The sequence below is a fragment of the Nomascus leucogenys genome, chromosome 22a (genome assembly GCF_006542625.1).
Source record: "Nomascus leucogenys isolate Asia chromosome 22a, Asia_NLE_v1, whole genome shotgun sequence".
Lineage (NCBI taxonomy): Eukaryota > Metazoa > Chordata > Mammalia > Primates > Hylobatidae > Nomascus > Nomascus leucogenys.
In genome coordinates, this window is record NC_044402.1 from 41,210,579 (window position 1) to 41,231,617 (window position 21,039).

At 36.4% G+C, this 21,039-nt stretch overlaps 6 gene segments (V, D, J or C); all 6 read right to left on the minus strand.

Annotated features, from left to right (window-relative positions):
* Positions 1-12,765, minus strand: part of LOC101179325 — a 406,822-nt gene extending 394,057 nt beyond the window's left edge. Inside the window, 2 exon segments of the V gene segment in view lie at positions 12,198-12,488; positions 12,643-12,765. Of these exon segments, the coding sequence occupies positions 12,198-12,488; positions 12,643-12,694 (343 nt within the window).
* LOC101176513 overlaps positions 1-21,039 on the minus strand; it is a 651,183-nt gene that overhangs the window by 462,033 nt on the left and 168,111 nt on the right.
* The window catches only part of LOC101179412, a 494,982-nt gene that overhangs the window by 430,680 nt on the left and 43,263 nt on the right, over positions 1-21,039 (minus strand).
* The window catches only part of LOC101179644, a 632,337-nt gene that overhangs the window by 414,299 nt on the left and 196,999 nt on the right, over positions 1-21,039 (minus strand).
* Positions 1-21,039, minus strand: part of LOC101175986 — a 711,545-nt gene that overhangs the window by 407,445 nt on the left and 283,061 nt on the right.
* Positions 1-21,039, minus strand: part of LOC101176608 — a 472,474-nt gene that overhangs the window by 393,216 nt on the left and 58,219 nt on the right.

Genomic DNA, 21,039 nt, shown 5'->3' on the forward strand with positions numbered 1-21,039 from the left:
GTCTCTCTCTCTCTCTCTCTCTCCCCTCTCTCTCTCTCCCCTCTTTCTCTCTCTCTCTCTCTCTCACACACACACACACACACACACACACACACACACACACACACACAGATCTGCAAAATGTGGGAGGTGGAAATGGAATGAAAGAAATGAAAACACTGCCACTTCAGGACCAAGCGCAGTACTGCTAGAGAAATGCTTCTTTCTCCTCCACTTTCACCTCCTCCTCCTTCTCCTGAAGAAACAAAAATGTTTGAATATCAGATTTGTAGAATGCAGCCAAATCAGTGCATAGAGAGAAATATATATTCTTAAATGCTTATATTAGAAAGAAAAAATATATAAATGTTTTCCATACTGTTACAGCAACTTTCTCCAGATTCCTATGACTGCTCTCTCTTCTTGCCACTTCAGTGCTTAAGGACTGGTTTCTTGTAACTTGCATTTTTGTGAAAAGGCCCTTTCTATCATCTCTTACTTGTCAAATTGCAAAAAGAGTTCAGAATCATAATATTAATATTCAGTTTTGTTGATAATGTCAGGAAATGGATACTCTGATATTCTGCTAGCTGAAATATAATAAATAAATATCTACATACGTTATATACATATTATTGAATGCAAAATTTCCATTTGGCCAGGAATTTTTCTTAAGAAATACTCTTATAAATACACTTATAGCATTGTACATTGCATGCAATCGTTAAAAAAAGTGGAAAAAATTTAAATATTCTTTCAATACAGATAGTCAACACATTATGGTAGATCTGTATTGTGAGTTACTTACCACACTTGCAAAAAAGTATAAGGTGGGTTAAATTTTCTGAGTTGCAAAAGCTTCTCTCTCTTATTCAATTGAATCACAGCATTTTACATATAGTGTCATCCTATTTATGATTTTTAAAAGTATGTTTATTGTGAGCTTGTATTTAAATGTATAGAAACAGTGGAAGCGTGATGAAACTTTTACCAGTGATTAGGAACTCGTCAGGAGCAAATCAATGAAGTACCACTTTTTATTCTATATTGCCTAGATATTTAAACAATTACATATTAATTTACAAAGTGATTAATCATAAAAATGGAATACAGGTACATAGAAAACTAGGGAAATGTTGAAATAAAAATATTAATATAATGAGTTCAGTTTAGCAAATTTTCAAGGTTCATTTATTTTTCAATGCATATGCTAAAGTTGAAAAAATTGAGAAAGCCCAGACATTTCTCAGAAAAATAATGCTCAATTTATGAACTTGACACCTGACCTTTACCAAGAAAGAAAATGTTAGATTTGGAGAAAGAGCAATATCCAGGATCTTCTCTCTCCCTGTTTTTTCTTTACTGGTGCAGTTCTTGATTTCATGTACCTTTTCCTTATTTTTCCCCTTTCTTTCTGCTCATTTCATTTTCTACCTTCTTCCATTAATCTCACATTTTCTTGTGCAATGCCCTCTTTAAATGGAGGTTATCTCCTCTCTTCACCTGGGTGACAGGTGTGGTCCAATCTGCCCACAATGTGGTAACACATGGTGGTGCCTTTGAGGGTTATCTGGTGCAGGACCAGGGTACTAGACTTATTGTCTACAGGGATGGGCAGTGATATGGTTTGGATCTGTGTCCACACCCAAATCTCATTTCAAATTGTAATCCCCAATGTTGGAGGTCGGGCCCGGTGGGAGGCGTTTGGATCATGGAGATGAATATTCCCTTTGGTGCTGTTCTTGTGATGGTGACTGCGTTCTTGTGGGATCTGGTCTTTTAAAAGTGTGTGGCACTTTCCCTGTCCTCTCTCTCTTCCTCCTACTCCAACCATGTGAAGTGCTGGCTCTGCCTTCACCTGCCATGATTGAGAGTTTCCTGAGGCCTCCCCAGAAGCCAAACAGATGCCAACAACATGCTTCCTGTACAACCTTCGGAACCTGAACAGCCAGTGAAACCTCTTTCCTTTGCAAATTACCCAGTCTCAAGTATTTCTTCATAGCAATGAAAGAACAGACTAATACAGGCAGAGAAGCCATTTGATTGGTCACCTCGTTCTTTAAACCTCCAGTCAGATACTGTGAGCCATGCTTATCAAACTGTTGATATCAGATTGTGTCCTCATTTCCTCCAGTGGTAGAGTGGGAACACGGCATATTCACTTCTTGTTTCAGCACTGCCCTACTCTTGTGGCTTTAACATTACACGTAATCCCTGAGGAGAAAAACGAGATTATCCCCAGACCCTCAAATTGAGGCAGATTTTTAAGATCAAGGTATAAGGGGGCTTCAAAAAATTTATAGAAATATGGAATTAAAAAGTAACAATTAAAAAATATAAACTTTATTTCTCAACATAAGCTCCAACAAATTCAAGACACTTTTTAAAATGATGATATCACACATTTAGTCCATCCCTAAGAACTGAGGGTCCTGGAATTTAACCATGTCAATGCAGGGTTTTTTTGTATTAATTGAAGAAAAAATAAGTGCCCATTAAAGATTTTTTTAAGATTAGGAAACAAAAATAAGTCAGAAGAAAGAAAGTCAGTATTGTGAGATGGAGGCCTAATGATTTCCCATTGAAACTCACAAAATTGCCCTTGTTTGATAAGAGGAATGAGCAGGAACATTGTGGTGAAGAACGCTCTGGTGAGATTTTCCTGGGCATTTTTCTGCTAAAGCCTTGGCTAACTTTCTCAAAACACTCTAATAATAAGTAGATGTTGTCATTCTTCAGCTCTCCAGAAAGTCAACAAGCAACAAACCTTGAGCAAAACAAAACAAAACAAAACCTGTTGCTACAGCCTTTGCTCTTGACCAGTCCACTTTCGCTTTGACTGGACCACTTCCACCTCTTGGCAGTCATTGCTTTGATAGTACCTTGTATTCAGTATTGTACTGGTGAATCTGTGTTCATTTTCTGTTAAAATCCCTCGAAGAAATACTTTAGGATCTTGATCCCACTTGTTTAAAATTCCACTGAAATGTCTGCTTTTGTCTGCAGCTGATATGGGTACAACAATTTTGGCACCCACTAAGTGGAAAGTTTGCTCAACTTTAATTTTCAAGTCAGAATTATGTAAGCTGAACCAGTTGAGGTGTCTATGGTGTTGGCTATTGTTTCTGCTGCTAATCATTAGTCCTTTTCAATCAGGGCATGAACAAGATGAATTTTTTCCTCTCAATCAATGTGTATGGTCTGCTGCTGCATGCTTCATTTTCAACATCATCTTGTCTCTTGGTAAACTACTAATTTCTTTGGGGAATTGCCCCCATAAACTTTTCAATGATTTCTCCATCCTTCCACCCAAGTTTTACCTTAAATTTGGTGCTTGTTTTTGCTTCAATATTGGCAGAATTCACATTGCTCTGACAGGAGCTCTTTTCAAACTGTTTTGTCCTTCATCCTTCTTAGTGCCTCAAATTAGATACTGTACACAATGTCATAACAAGTTAGTAGGAGTTTATTTTGATGCAAAAATTTAAAAACTATGCATAATTTTTTTGTTATATGCATTTTTCATGAACTTGTTGAAGATCCCTGGTATAGTACTGAGAAGTAATTTTATCTATGATTCCCTTCCCCTAGAAAGAGCCAAATATGGCTAAGGTTTTGTAGACTCACTAGTTAAGAGGCAGGACTCTCTGGATCTGTCTCTTATTTTCTCTTGGGCTCAATAACACAGGAAATTCTATAGCAAAGAAAATTCTTCTGTGAGCTTTCACTGAGGGTTATAAGCTAAAATTTGTCCCTCTAAAATTTGTATGTTGAACTCCTAACCTCAGTACTTCAGAATGTGACCTTATTTGGAGTTGGGTTCAAGATTATTTCTTGATTATAGAGGTATCTAAGTAAAATGAGGTGGGCTCTAATGCAATATAAAAGGAGAAATTTGGACACAGATATACACAGAGGGAAGATGATATGAAGACACAGGGGTATGATGGCCATCTATAAGCCAAAGAGAGAAGCCTGAAACAGATCCTCCTTTCCTGGATTCTGTTGGCATCTTGACTTCAGACATTGCCTCCCGAACCATGAGACAATAAATTTCTGACTTTTAAGTCCCCAGCCTATGGCACGAACTAATATACTGGGTATGATGTAGCCCCTCACACTGAGGATGTGACCTCCTCAAAACGTAAACAGCTGTAATTTGATTGGTTGCCCTTAGCATCTTGGGTGAAGGAGAGTAAGACAGTGCAGGCAGCAGGTTCCTCTTCTGAGTTCTTGGTTTAGAACACCATCCTTTCTTAGGCCTAAAACTCTTACCCAGGGTCAGGAGTGCAGTCCACTCTGTCACGAGCTTCTTTATATTCAGGAAAACCCCACCAAGGCTCATACCATCATAACAAGATGGAGAAAGCCCATCTAAATAACAATAAAGAGGAAATGAGGCTCAGATGCAGAGAGTAATGGGTCCAAAGTGACCAAAAAGTATAATCAGAGCCTGATCAGGAAGCCATGTCTCCAGATGCCTGAAATGCCTCTAGATACCATCTATCTCTAGGAGAGCATTTATAGACTGCATATCTTGGTACAAAGGAAACAAGAGACTTGGGGTCACACTCATCCTTACACCCCAGAAACCCTATCCCTTACCCACCTTTCCCCATTCTCCATGTGTGTGCCTAGTGATGACACACACTAAGAATTGACATGCAGAGAAGAGAAAAGAGAGAAGAAAGGAGAGGACTCTTAAGAAGGAAGGGAGCAGCCTAGAAGACTTTTTCTCATTATCTTCTCAAGTTTAAGAGAAATGAAATAGATTGAGAAAAAAACAGTATCTTCCCCACCAAGAATATCTACTTTTCTCTATTTCAAAAACTTGACAAAAATAGATCAATTCAACTTGAAAGCTGTATAGCTACTTCCTGTCTCCATCTTTCTATATTGTCCTATTTTGAGTAGAAACAAAACTTTTCATAATGGATTGAGGCAAGGTCAGGAATTATTGAATGTTGGAAGCTATGTGCAGACTACTCTGCTTAGAACAAAGAGAATAAAACATATCATTTGTCACAGTTTCTGCATGACTTCACTACTGACTGTGAGCCAAACACTCTTTCCCCAACTGAACAGGCATCTTATTGACAGACACAGCAGCCCCCTCTTGTGACTAAATACATGAATGCTTTCATTCAGGTCCTGGGCAGGTCTTCCACCTGCTTTCATAGAGTTACTTTACAGATATGGAAAAGAATCACTTAGATGTGCCTGTGATGTTACAGAAAGGACTTCACCAATTTTGGTCATTTGTGGTTTCAGAATGATCACCATGTGTGACAAGCCATTTTTGCAATATTAACAGTGGTTGCCTTTTTTATATTATCATTTTTAACCGCATAATTTTTCCTCCATTCAGGCAGTTGGGTGATTCTCTGCTTATCACTTTCAGGAAAAGAGGTATAGCTGGAAACCAAAAATGAAGAAGTCTTTCCTACCATCTTATTTCAGAACTTTCAGCTTCATAGGCAAATTAAGGAATCCAGCATAAACTGACTTATAGGAAATGATACAAAGATAGAATGCAAGTCTGCCTACCCGAGTCTATATAAACATTTTCTAGGTGGAGCGATAGGGAGAGGAAAGGAAGCCAAAGAAAAGAGCATCAAAGAGGGTTAAGCATGGTCGGGTCCTTTGGAGGCGCCGTGTTCCTTATGCCCTTGAAGAGGTGTAGGAAAGAAAACTCCAAACCTCTGGGCCACTTTCAGTGGTTAAATAAACCTCAGGGCAGTTCTGTCTAACACTCCAGTCTTCACCTTTCCTCTGCTCTCCACGCTTCGGGCCTGATCCCGAGCTACAGTGAGGTGGACATGACCTACTTGGTTCTCTTCTTCCCTCCTTTTTCTTTGATTTTAACTTCCCGGGGTTAAAGTGAAAGAAAAAGATTAAGGGGAAGAAACAACAAAACTGTCCTTACTTAACCACTGTGCTCCTCTGGTGTTGTTGCTTGCGTGGCTGACCACTGATGGCTGTGTGTGGTGAGTGTCCCCATGAGAGAGCACCCGGGGGACCTCAGGGGCTCCTCAAGGGAGGTGTCTCCCCTTCCTGTCAGCCTGTCACTCAGGAGAACCCTCCACCCTTACTTTCTCCTCTGGGTGAAGCTCTGGCAGGACAGCTCAGCCCTGCCACCTCAGAGGCGGCACCTGCCCACAGAATACACGTGCCTCCTCACCATGCCCAGTGCAGAAACCCAGGCGGGCCATGGCTGCCCCTCTCCACTCGACCATCTCTCTCCAGTTGCCTTGTCTTCTGCTTAAGTAGATGTAAACATAAGTCAAAATCTGCTTCAGAACAAAAATGAAAATGTCACACAATGTTCCTTTTTATGCAGCAGATCTCTGTCTTTGGAAGTAATTATTTTGGAGTATTGACCCCTCAAGTGGCTTGTGGGAAAAGGGGAATACTCTGATGATATTCTCTTCTTGACTCCTCCCATCCCTCGCCACCTCCTCACACCAGCTAAGAGGTGAGAATTGGAGGTTGTAGAGCCTGTTCAGTTGCTGCTTCTTAACTTTACAGAGAAGGTCCAATTGTGGGCCATTCTTTTTTTAATGTTTTTATTTAAAAAAATTTTTTGAGAAGTGCAGCTGTACTTAAAATGTGAGCCATTCTTAATGAAAAATAGTGGATGCCTAATGACTCTTGGTTCCTAGCTTTGGGTCCTATTTGCCAAATTCATAACAGAAAATGTCCCACAATATATCCTGTTGATCTCTTGGGAAAAATAAGTCTGTTTGATTCCATAACAAATTCTCCAAAAGACAAAATAAATATATATTCCAATAATTAGATGTCATATAACATATAAATAAATATAAATGTGTAATGTATAACATATAGATTATAAATATATAAATGTAAACAGACATATTTGTATTCCAATAACATTAGGAATATAATATTAGGTGAGCTTTGGGGACAAAATTCAATTACAGGCCTCACACCAACCAAACTCATCATGGATTCAGGAAAAAGAAAGCCTGGCTATGAGGATGCAGCAGCAGATTAACCATGGTCATTAAACAATTATGAGTATTAGCATGGTCTATACTGGAATTATGATGAGCATGTTAAAGGTAGAGTTTAGAGCACTATTGTGCTATATTCTGTAATAAACAGAGCTTTAACAGTATTGGAATCAACTTTCTTTAATAGAAAGTTAAAATGTTGTAAAGAATCTAGACAGAGTAAAAAGAGTAAATAAAATAATTAGATAAAATATGTCTAAATTTTAGAACATTGAAGGAAACACTAAGATAATTGGCTTATGACCTTTAAAATATATAGAAGTTGTATTTTTTAACTGACAATAAAGAACGAAAAAGCTTTAATTCATAGTGGAGAATCTCATATATTGTTTTAGCCTAGTTTCTTCTTGGAAATTCTGCAACTAAAAGGCTTGTCTATCCCCTAAGCTCTCTGCTGCTTTTCAAATTATAAATAAATTTCTTTCTGTTGTTGAAACAAAAATCATTGCCTTCTTTATCATCAAAACAAAGTATCTTCTACTAATTATGATAGGATACAGTTTAATCACAATAGGCATAACCCACATTAAGGCATTCCCAGGTGTGTTTCCTGGTTCCCTAAGCACTGTTATCTGAGTTAACACAAAATCGCCTGCATGTCTATATCATCCATCCTCCTGAAATGCAGTACTCTCCCAGTTGCAGTGTTTTTCAAAGTAAGATCTCCAGATCTAATGATCAAAATCATTAGACAACTCACTAAAAAAAGCAGCCTCCTGACCCTGTGTCAGACCTATAGAATCAGAATCTATGGAAATAAAGCATTTTTAAAATAAACTCTTCATGTGATTCTTAAAGGTACAGTAAAATTAGAGAAGTGCTGTCTAGCTGGCTAACTCTGGAGTTTTATGTGTTTTTCTTCGTCTTATTTTATGGTACCTGCAGCATTTACTTTTTTTTTCTGAAATAATTATTTATTATGTTTTTTTTTATTATTATACTTTAGGTTTTAGGGTACATGTGCACAATGTGCAGGTTTGTTACATATGTATCCATGTGCCATGTTGATTTCCTGCACCCATTAACTCGTCATTTAGCATTAGGTATATCTCCTAATGCTGTCCCTCCCCCCTCCCCCCACCCCACAACAGTCCCCGGAGTGTGATGTTCCCCTTCCTGTGTCCATGAGTTCTCATTATTCAATTCCCACCTATGAGTGAGAACATGCGGTGTTTGGTTTTTTGTCCTTGCGATAGTTTACTGAGAATGATGTTTTCCAGTTTCATCCATGTCCCTACAAAGGACACCAACTCATCATTTTTTATGGCTGCATAGTATTCCGTGGTGTATATGTGCCACATTTTCTTAATCCAGTCTATTGTTGTTGGACATTTGGGTTGGTTCCAACTCTTTGCTATTGTGAATAGTGCCGCAATAAACATACGTGTGCATGTGTCTTTATAGCAGCATAATTTATAGTCCTTTGGGTATATACCCAGTAATGGGATGGCTGGGTCAAATGGTATTTCTAGTTCTAGATCCCTGAGGAATCGCCACACTGACTTCCACAATGGTTGAACTAGTTTACAGTCCCACCAACAGTGTAAAAGTGTTCCTATTTCTCCACATCCTCTCCAGCACCTGTTGTTTCCCCTGCAGCATTTACTTTATCTCAGAAATGCCTTCATCTCAAAACTCATGTAAGCCTCAGTTTCCCAATCTGAGACATGGGTTAATATTACTTCATAGGCCGGGCGTGGTAGCTCACGCTTGTAATCGCAGCACTTTGTGAGGCCGAGGGGGGCGGATCACGAGGTCAGGAGATCGAGACCACGGTGAAACCCCGTCTCTACTAAAAATACAAAAAATTAGCCGGGCGTGGTGGCGGGCCCCTGTAGTCCCAGCTACTCGGAGAGGCTGAGGCAGGAGAATGGCGTCAACCCAGGAGGCGGAGCTTGCAGTGAGCCGAGATTGAGCCACTGCACTCCAGGCTGGGCGACAAAGCGAGACTCCGTCTCAAAAAAAAAAAAAAAAAAAAAAGAAAAGAGAGAGAAAAAAATATTACTTCATAGTTTTTGTGCCAATAAAGATGATGATGAGAATGACAAAATTGGTACCAGGTAAAGCAGGAATCCTGCGGTGATTTTTGTATCGCTTCACCTGAATACATTGGGCAAACTGTAAGGCTGTAAACCCAAAGGGTTAAATACAACAAAACCAGATGACGTGGGTAAAATAACACTTGTGCCTCTCTTCCTAAATCAGGAAGCTTCTACTTCTGCTCCCTTGTTTCTAGGCCTCCCTGCATTTCTTCTCCACAAAGTGGGGGTGGGAAGAGCTGATTCTGTTGTTTAGAGTCTATTTATAAATAGGGCATTAGTCATTACTTTGACTCAATAGCTAGAACTCCATAAATCACTCGCTCACTTTATCTCTCTTACATTTTTAAGTCCCTGCCTCCCTGGGATGATAAGCAGATCTAAATAGAGTGGCCAACTCCTCCACTAAGTCTGGCCAATAAGGAAGGAAAGGAAAATAAATAAGATACAAAGATTATAACGCAAGAAACAAATTTTTCTTCATTTGCAAATGGCATGATTGTGGACTTAGAAAATCTAAAATAATCTATGACCAAATGATTAAAATTAGTAAGTGTAGCAAGTTCAACGAGCATAAGGTCAATATGTAAAAACCAATTGTATATCTACACACTAGCAACAATTAGAAAATAAAATTTTAAACTCTGCATGAAATGTCTATACATGGAAGTAAATCTGATACAGGATGTGCAAATCACTACACTGAGAACTAAATGACTCAATATTTTTGAGGTAGCAATTCTCCTCAAAGTTATCTAAAAGCTTAATGCAATACCAATAAAAACTGCAAGGGAAATTTTGTAGATTTGAAAATGATTTAGAATTTAGAAAATAATTCTAAAATTTGTGTGGATTCAGAAAGGACATAGAATGGATAAAATAACAAGGGGAAGAACACGAATGAAGAAAAAACACTGATGGGTTTCAAATTCTATTCTAAAGCTATATTAGTAAGCACATTATGAGATAGCTGGGAGGCTGAACTAACAGATAAAACAACATAGAGTGCAGAAATAGATCTATACATGTAGGATCACTTGATTTATGACCCAAACACCACTGCAATTCAATGGGGGAAAAGAAGATCTTTCCATTAAATGGTCTTGGGGCAATAGGAACCTTGACACCTTTTGCATAGCATCACGAAAATTGATCTGAGGTGGAAAATGGACCTACGTGAAAAAAGTGTGTCTGTTACCTGAAGTAGGCAAAGATTTCTCAACAGGGCCCCAAAACTACTAACCAATAAATAACAATAAATAGTTATTTGGACTTTATCAAAACTAGGAATTTCTGTATCTCAAAGAAAATCATTATGAAAGTGAGGAGTCAAGTAATGGATTAGTAGAGAATTCACAGTAGATGGTTTTGACAGGGGCTTATAGCCAGAATCTATGAAGAATGCCTGCATGTGAACAATAAACAAACAAATAAGCAAACAACTTGAACAGGTACTAGACAGAAAAGAATATCCAGATGGACAATGAGCATATGAAAATGTGCTCAGCATCATTATTCTTCAGGGAAAGCAAATTAAAATCACAATTTTATGAGATACCACTGTATGTCACCATAATGGCTTAAATTAAAAAACAAACAAAAAGAAACCTGATACCATTTTTTGGTGAAGACATGGAGTAACTAAAACTCCCATGCATTGTTCATAAGAGCATACAACTTGGTAACCTTTCGAAATACATTCGATAATAACCACTAAAGCTGAATATATGCCTATTTTATGGCCTAGTTAAGTCCATTCCAGTGGAATTACCCAAGAATAGTGAGTTTATATGTCCACCAAATAAAATTTAAATAAATGTTTATAGCAACCTTTTCCATGATGGCACAAAACTGTAAACAATCTAAAAAACCCAAATGTCTATTTCAAGAAGAATGGAAAAATAAATTATTACATATTTATACAGGGGAATTTTACATATAAACTTAAAAATAACTTATGCACACAGCAACATTAATGAATTTCAAAGATATGATATTGAGAGAAGAAATTGAGACAGTAGAATATAGGTTGTACAATATAATTCCAGTCACACAAAGTGTAAGACCAAGTGATGAAAGGCAGAATCATGGTTACTCCAGGTGGAGAGTGGGGGAAGGGCTGTTTAATTGGAAGGGGCATGTGGGAATCTTCTGGAGTAGTGGAAAATTTCAATATGTAGGTCTGGATGGTGTTACCCAGATACAAAGAGTGTAAAATTCCATTGAGCTGTAAGCTAAAGTTTTATTCACCTTATTGTGTGTTGTACCTCATTTTCAAAAAGAAAGAGAAGAAAGCGAAGAAACAGCATTTTTAAATGTTCAGATAATTGTGAGTACCATCACCTGAGAATGGGGAGACCTGACTGGGGTGTCAGACAGTGCTGTTGGGTTTTGTAAATATATGTGAGTATTATTTTGATTAAAATAACGTTTATTTTAATGAGAAGGGAGGAAAGACTGCCGAAAATCTTAGACAAGAAGAGTACTGAAAAATATCTGATAGCCTTATCAATACCAAAACCGCTGGTATTAAAGTGAGAACTTCCCTTGGAGTGATGCCAACAGGGGCCAGGTTTGAATGAGACTGAAGAATGGAAATTAAGAGAATGAGTCCAGACAATTCTTTCAAGTAATTTGATGATGAAGAGATGAGAAATATAGAGATGTGGCTGGTGGAGATGTGGGTTTCAAGAAGACTACACTAAAATGAAAAAGATTTACATATATTAATGTGACCAGATTATTGTGAGACAACACAGACACATACATGCATTTTTTTTTCAGCAAGGAGTGTATGCACCTGTGCAGTCTTTTTCCAAATCATCCACAACTGGAAACCAGGACTCTTCACATTACATCTGGCCCTTCTGAATTTATGTGAGGGAAGTTGTGGGATGTTATTAAGAGTAGACTGACCCATGAACATGCACAAGGGACTGTCTAGGATGCCTGGACAGAATGAACAGTAGTCCCTGCCCTCTGGCTTTGTCTCATGACTTCATTCTCCAAAGGACCATTTGGAAAAAGGTCCTGGGCATTAAATAAATACTCCTTCAAGAGGAAGAACAGCAGAGATGCCTCTGCCCTTATTCCAGATCCCCAGCTGCAGGGTTTTGTTACAAGTTGCAGGTGCCTGGGGAACACTGTGCCTGCACAGCACAGAGGTAAGTGGCTGAGTCTTCAGGTTTAGGGGCTGTGATGTGCAGAAAGCTTTCCTCCTTTGTTAATGTGGCTTTTAGCCTTTCTTTCTCCTTTTCTTCCCCAGCTGAATACAGGATGAAGAGGAATTCAGGGCCTTTCCCAGGATCTTGCCTATACCAGAGCAGCCCTCTTAAATTGCTGCCTGTGTAACTGCAGATGAGACTGCTATTTTCTCCCTCCTGGAGTCTCAGGGCCTCAGGACTTTGCGTCACCTGGTCTTCTCCACTCAACCCTGTTCAGGAAAACAAAATCGGAAATTATACAGAGCTTTTAGTTTAGCAGCTTTGAAAAATTCCAGCAGGAAAACTGAATGAGCTGAGATTAAATCTTCATCTCTCTTCCTCAGATTTGCATGAATGGTTTTCATTTCTTAACCTCCAACTTACAGCCAAGCTGAAGCCACAAGACTATGAATGCACACTCCAACACTTTCTCCATGCTGGTACCTCAGCCTACAGACAAATTACGATAATTCCAAACTTCTTTCCTCAGAGGCGCTGCTTCTGTATCTAGTTCATATTCTCTAAAGCAGGAAAGAGCCTTTCTGTTGGCTGCTCAACCAATCAAATGCAAGTCCTCTAGTAATTTTCATGCTTTTGAAATTAAAGGCAGTTGTAGAATGAGAGTAAATTGAGCCACTGCCACCTGGTGGCCACAGTACTGTCCCACAGTACCCACTTCATGCCACCTACAAAGAAAAATATTCTTCATATTTGGTGGGCATAGTACATATGAGGTTTAAAGTGGCAATCAGAAAAGCCTTATTTTACTTGGACTCTCAATTCTCTAGATTGTTTTTTGAATGGTTTTTAAAGCTAAGCTGCAACCAGAGGTTATAAAGGAGTTGAACCCAACTGGTAGGTGTAATTATATTTCTCACTAAAATATGTTTCTCACTAAAATACACAAGAACCTCAGCAGGTGAAACCTTAAAACCTCAAAACCTCAGCAGGTGAAACCTTAAAAAGACTAGAGCTCTGAAAATAAAAGATGGGGTTGAGGGGATCAAATAGCTTGTGGATGTGTCTAGAAACCTCTCTGATGCAATGTGCAGAGAATTTGGAACATAAATTAAGAAATCCATGTCTTCAAATAATTTTCTGTGTAACTACAGGATTGAGACCAACTGTGACCAAAATTCACGGTCACAAAATTGGTAGATTTTAGAAGAAAGGAAGTTTTGAAAAAGCATGGCAGAGAGAAAAAAGAGGTCTCCATTTCTGGACCTCAGAGAGACCTGAAAGTCACTGTGTGTGTGTGTGTCTGTGTGTGTGTGTGTGTGTGTGTGTGTGTGTGTGTTGTGAGGGAGATTATTCCACGCAAATTATAAATATTTTACACAATATAAATAATACACAGCAAAAGTAAATCTTTCCTCCTCATCTGTCCTTCAGTATCACAGTTCTCACTATAGAGGCATCTATGCATTTGTTCCTTCAAACACTCTCATACACGTACATACTCATTATTTTCAGACAGACATACATATCATTCTGTGCCTTGTTTTTTGTCCATGCAAAATGGCCACGTAGTATTCCATTGTTTGGCTGTACTATATTATATTTAAACAGTTTTGCATTTTTGTATTTTCATTTCCAGTCTTTTACTACCAAAGATTATGCTGAAATGATTATCCCTATAAAAAGATGTTTGCCAACATGAACAAATATATTTATAATAATTATTGAAAATATGTACATGATAACAGAGAACCCATGCATTTTTCATTTAATAAATATTGCCAAAATGCCTCTAACAAGCAGTAGCGCTTTACATATTTATAATGTGTGTCAGCTTCACTTCCTTGCCAACACAATGTATTGTTAAACATTTTTATCTTTCTGAAGTTAATAGGTGAAAAATGCTAATTCAGAATACCACTTCAAAATTTTCTCTATTATGACTAAAGCCTGGGTTGAAAAAATAATTTTAAAATCCATTTGTATGTCTCTCTTTGAATAGTCTATTGAAAATTATGTTTAAGTGTTCATTTTGGAGACAGAATACCAGTGATCAAACTCTAGCTCTATGATTTATTTTCTATGATAAAATTGCTCAGAGATTTTCTGTGACTTAGTTTTATCATTGGATGGTGGAGAAAGAACAGTACATAACTTAAAGAATTACTGTGAGAATCACTTGATATATGTATTGAAACCAACAGATATATATTGATTGATAATGATAGATACATAGGTAGATAGGTAGATTACACACTACCTAGATAAAAATTAAAATAGTGGCTAAAACATAACAAATAAGTGACATTAGCTATTATAGTATTAGCACAATTTTCTTTTAGAGAGTTAATTTTTTGTTGGTTTACTAAAGCTCTTTATATATCAAAGTCACGTTTTATGTGACTTCATATTTTGAAGATTTTTATTCCATTTTGGCGTTTAGTTTTTGCTTTTTTATTGTATTTTTGCCATGTAGAAATATTTGCTTTCATATATCTCTTACTTATGGTATATTCAAATGCATTCATCTTTATAATGTCTCCTGAAATTTTGGTCTTGCTTAGAAAACCTGACCCATTCTAAGCTTACTTTTTTAAATCCTGAAAATTTCTGGTATGTTTATATTTAATCTTTTAAGCCTATCATTTGGAGTTATTTTGATCTAAGGAATAGGGTAAGGGGTTAATTTTTTCAAGTGGCTAGACAATTGACTCAACATTATGTACTCAACAATCTATTATTTTCTCCCTGATTAGTAATATCTTTGCAGGATAGTAATTTTCTCTATGTAATTTGTTTCTGTCTTCTGATATCAATCTATCTAGTTATACTTTCACTTCTGCCAACTATTTTTAATTATTTCAGCTTAATAATATTATTTAATGTATGATTGAACTTGTCTCCACTCTGTTGCCCTTCTGTTTTAAGACTGTTTCTCATTTTCTACATGTTTAGTCTTCATTTAAATTTTTGAATAAGCATGTCTAGTTTCAAATAAATGTATAAAAATTTCAAGGTAATCATAATTTAGACAGTACCCATTACTATAAAAATAAGAGTTGCTGAATTAAAAGAGCAGTTACCTAGTGAAAATTAACCTCAATAATATTCTGACATAACTCCTAAACTGTTTTTCCAAGAACACTGAAATTAGCAATACTAGGCTAAGATATCATGGCAAAACTAGTATTGCCTAATTAGTTTGATTCTATGACACACCACTGGATTTTATAATTGAGATGTGTTTATCATATGTCAATAATTTTGTAAGTAAATTTTGTCATTAAATATGTGTTCATCTCGTTGAATTATCCATCACTTATACGAATGCTCTTTGGATTTGTGCCAATAGCAGTCTGCTCCTAGTCCCCATTAACTTTGATGCTCCTCCAACCCTTCTTCCATTCAGCAGAAATAAAAAGTTACCCAGCATATACTGTACTAACAGTATAAACACATCATTCATTGACTTTTTTTGAGAATAAGATAATTTCTCAGTTATCTACAAATCATTACACTAGCTTGCATATAATTCATCATTCACTGATTTGATTTATTTTACCCACATTAGCAAACTCTGACTCTACAAATCATTTTCAATAGGCAGGTTTTCTCTGTTTCTGAATATATGTACATAAGAAAAAAGGTGAAAAAGATGAAAGATAAATGCAAGATTGGGGCAGGGCTATTTATGGTGCAGGGACAATTTATATTTATATTTATTAGTGCAGGAACTAAGAGAACCTAGACTGAATGTGTGATAGATGGGTAACAGAGCCACAGAAGGTGATTTAGAATTGTGAGTTTTATGAAAAGTCTTGTTTAATTTTTAAAAATATTTTTATTTTTTATTTGAAGTAATTAGAGAATTAGAATTTCAAAAAACGTGCGGAGAGGTCTCACGTATTCTTCACTTAGCCTCCCCAACAATAACAACTTATGTAGCTATAGAACAGTATCTAAACCAAGACATTAACATTGGTATAATCTGTAGAGCTTATTTAGTTTTCTGAAGTTGTACATGCACTAATTTTTATGTGTATGGTTCTATGCAATTTTATCGTATGTATAGATTCATGTAACCACTACCACAATCAAGACCCACAACGGTTTCACAATCACAGCTTTCCTCATGCTACACCCATCCCCTCCCCACATCATTAATCCCTGACAATCACTAATCTGTTACTTACCCCTACAATTTTGTTATTGCAATAATGTCATATAAATGGAATTGTACATTAGTAACCTTTTAAAATTGGCTTTTCTCACTCTGGGTGAGGGATAAAAGCATGATATCTATGCAAGTTACTGTGTGTATAAATGTTTTTTTTCCTCTGTATTACTATATAACAGACTATGTTATGACTATGTTATGAATGTGCCACAGTTTGCTTAACCATTCACCCACTGGAAGACATCTGGGTTGTTTCCAGATTTGGGCTGTGATGAATAAAGCTGCTGTGATGAATAAAGGTACAGGTTTTGGTGTGAATATAAGCTTTTGTTTCTCTAGGATAAGTCCCAAAGAGTGTAACTGCTGGGTCATGTGGTAAGGCATGCATAATTTTATAAGAAATTGCTAAACTATTTTCCAGAGTGCCTGTATCATTTTATATCCCTACCGACAGCATATTAGTGATCCAGTTTCTCTAAATTTTCAACAGCGTTTGATGTTATCTTTATTTTTTATTTCAGCCATTCTGATAGGTATATAATAATATCTCATTGTGGCTTTAATTTCATTTCACTGATAGCTGATAATGTTGATCATCTTCTCATATGCTTATTTGCAATATGTATATCCTCAAAGTGAAATCTGTTTAATGCTTTTTGCCCATTTTCTAACTTTTTTTTTTTTTTTTACTGTTTCATTTTGGGAATTCTTTATATATTCCAGCTACAACTCTGTGTCAGATACCTGGTTTTTAAATATTTACTCCCAGTCTGTAGTTTATCATTTGATCTTCTTAACAGGATCTTTTACAGAGCCAAAGTTTTAAATTTTGATGAAATCCAATTTGTGTGTGTATATGTGTGTGTGTGTTGTGCTTTTGGTGTCAAACCTAAGAACTCTTTGCTCGGCTCTGCATCTTGAAGATTTTCTTTATTTTTTCCAAAAGTTTCACAGTTGTACATTTTACATTTAATTTCATGATTCACTTTGAGTTTATTTTTTATGATGTTTATTTTTAAATAGATTTTTTGGAAAGGAGGAATGCGTCATTATTTTTATCTTAATAGCCACAGCTATTCCTTCTCCCCAGTCATAATCCCTGGCAATCACTAATCTGTTATTAATCCCCACAATTTTGTTATTTCATGAATGTTATATAAATGGAATTGTACAGTGGTTATTCTGCTTTGAATAACCGAAATATATATCAAAGACTTTTAATGGATGACTTAAAAACCTTTTATAGTTTGAGGCTGAAAAATTTCCTTTTTATCTCACTATGATTACTCTACCTAAAAATTTAATTTAGAAATATAGGAACCACATCAAACCCTTTTCAACCCATCACCTTCGGAAATTTCCTGTCATTTATCACAGGGCAATTTTTTATTATAGATTTGGAAAATAGTTTTATATCTGTCTTATTATTGAGAATAACTGGAAACTTTTCCTAAAATTTATGTTCTTTTAAACCTTAATATTCCCCAGGAAAATTGCCCATCCATCTTTAAGTCATCAAAATGAACTGAAAATGAGATTTTCTTTCTTCTTCCATGACTTCTTTTCTGATATTTAGGCACATGTTTCCTGAAGAAAAGACTAATTCTCTCCAAATTGTCCCAACAATAAGAAATCTCTCTTTTTGTCATTACTTTTTGTGAAAGTCATATGCTTTCATCTACCTCTTTTCACAATCACGGTTTCAAGGCCAAATGGCCTGGCTCCCTGGGATGTAGTCATGCTTCTTCCCGGAACAGGGTCCTGATTTTGCTCTCATGGGTGAATTTTGAAAGGACCAATATTACAATTGAGGATAATACTTTCTGAAAGTCTCCATAAGGGTTAAGAATCAAGAAGTTTTTATTTCCATTGAAATAATTCAGCCTTTGGAACCAGAGTCGGGAAAGTAGAAAAGCCAGCTCATTTTCCTTAAGTCTTAGGCTAGGGCTTGTAATGGAAGGAATATCCACCCAGAAATGAAGTAAATCAAGTAGGTCACTCAAAGGGAAAGAAAAAAATATAAAAAGAAGAAGAGCAAGTCATGGCAATATACAGACAAATGGCAACAGACAGTGTGACCCCATCCAGTTGTACACAAGGGCAGCAGATGCTGTGTGAGAACACCTACATACAAGAATAATTTTGTTTGTTCCACAGAATTTAAGATGGAAGGGAAAAATATGGGGACTCAGAGAGAACTGAGACAACTGTGATTTTCTTTCAGCCTAGCCCCTATATGATTGCTCTTAATTTTATAGAACTCATATCTCCAGCCACAGTAAGTAAATATTTGAGGCTCAAATTCTAAAACTCCCAGAATAAACCAGAAAAGAGGTAAGACCGAGGGATGCCATCACTGCCCAAAGCCAAGAAGAATCAGCATACATGTATAGGACAAACTTCCAAGTCGGCAATAAACCAAATCAGGTATAAACCTTTGTGTAGAATCACTCAGGTGATCATGATGCTGCTGTCGATGCCAACAAGGTGGAGACCATCTAAACTGCAAACTGAGAAATAATACCTCATGAGAAAAATGTGTAAAAACGGAAAGGAGATATATGACACATGTAAATATAAGGAATGTTCTCATGGTGATGAGAAAAGGACAAATTCATAAAATAATTGATCTATACTTATCTAACAGCATCCAAAGAATAAAACTGTACCTGTTAATGCTATCAATCCATTTGATCTTCGATCAACAAATATTTAATGTGCAATCACTACTAAGACCTAGCTAATGGTGTACAATACATACATATTTCCTGACTTTATGATGCTCACTTTTATAGGTGTAACAGGAATTTTTAAAATCTCTACATAAATGTAGACATAGACATAGATGTGTAAAAGATATTAACTGCAGCATTTCCTATTGAATTGGACATTGGAAAGAACCAACAAAGGCTTATAGACCAGAATATATGTTTGGGGATTTTTGCAAAATGTGTATAAAACAAATAGATTGGAAATAACCCTTAAATAAGATAGGTAATCTATTATTTCAGGTCTTGTATTTTTAAATTTCTGCTAAATGTTGAGAATCCTCTTTTGAGTATCTCTCATTATTACTGTTTCCCGCACCAGATTCTAGGGTTTATTTTTCTTGTTTCAAATCTTTGATTTATTCCTTTGTAAACTACTTAAACATCTATTTTCTTTAATAGAATATTTCTCTGGAACACTCTACTTACTTTCCTCCCATATGTTTTACAAAATTTAACTGTTTAGTTAGTTAATTACTTGATGACTTGGCTACATAATTTACATAATTCCACCCTTCTCTATCTCTGACTTTCTCTCTCTCTCTCTGTATCTCTCTCTGTTTCTTTCTCCCTGTCTCCATTTCCCTCTCTCCTCTTTCTCTCTAACACACACACACACACACACACACACACACACACACACACACACACCATTATGCTCTCTTTTTTAGTATTATTATTTGCACATCGAGGATAGGGATTCATTTTAAAAGGAATAATATCTTTCCATTTAGAGTTCCAGATGCAAACAGATCCACCACCAGGTTTATTTCTATCAATATCATCAAACAACAGCAAAAGGGCATGACTGTCAAGCAGTTTTATGACAATTAATCTGCACATGAATTTAATGCAGAATTGTAGGAAATAGAGGCCACATGGAATCATTGCAGTTAGATCGTAAGGAAGCTCCCAGCGATAGCTTACTGATGACAAGAAAGTCGCTAGGAGGTAGAAAAAAAGCTGGATAGTCAGTAGCTAGATAGGTACAGAAAATTTTGTGAATTGGGGCACTTACAAGAGTGTTTATTGGTTACAGAAGAAAAATGTACTATATTCCAGGGTCACAAAAATGGTCAGGGAGCAATACTTGAAAAATTTAAGGGTAAGTGTCAGGTATTCAACTCCTGGAAATAATCTAGGAAATCATGAAATAACTATATATGTGTGTTCATCTCAGCATTATTTGTTACAGTAAATAATTAAGACAATCTAAATAACCAACAAAATGGAATCACTTAAAGTATTATTAAAATCATACATTACAATATCATCATTAGAATGTATAATGTTAATCTATAAATAACATTCCATAAATAATTATTTCACAGTATACTGTTGGGTAAAAATGTGTAATAGAAAACATCCTATACCACATGATTCCATAATATAATTTTTTTCCGAAAGGTAAAATTTTGGAGCTACTTATTTTTAGCTTTCCTTCTTTGGATATTTTATTTTTTTTACCTGAAACATGAATAACTCTGTAACTGCATATAGAAAATGTGACCAGGTAGTGAAGTTAGTTCGAGGCAAAATGAAGAGCTTCATTCTCCCCGGTGTTAAGATCTGTAGTAACATTTATCCTATGCATAGCATTCCAAGTCACTCATGGTGCAGCATGAGTTAAAGGAAGAACGAGGGTCCAAGAGGTGTGATTTCCAGCCCTAGATAGTTCAGCTCTAGAACTTCGCTCAGCCTTAGTAAGCAATGCATAAATACCTGTGGAATGAACCTAAATAATCTAACAATTCGCATATAGATTTGGCCAAGTGTTTCTTAATTTTTAAGAGTCAGTTTCACACTTTAATGTAGTCACCGCAAATTTCTAAAAAAAGTCTTTGCCAGCTGGGCATGGTGGCTCACACCTGTAATCCC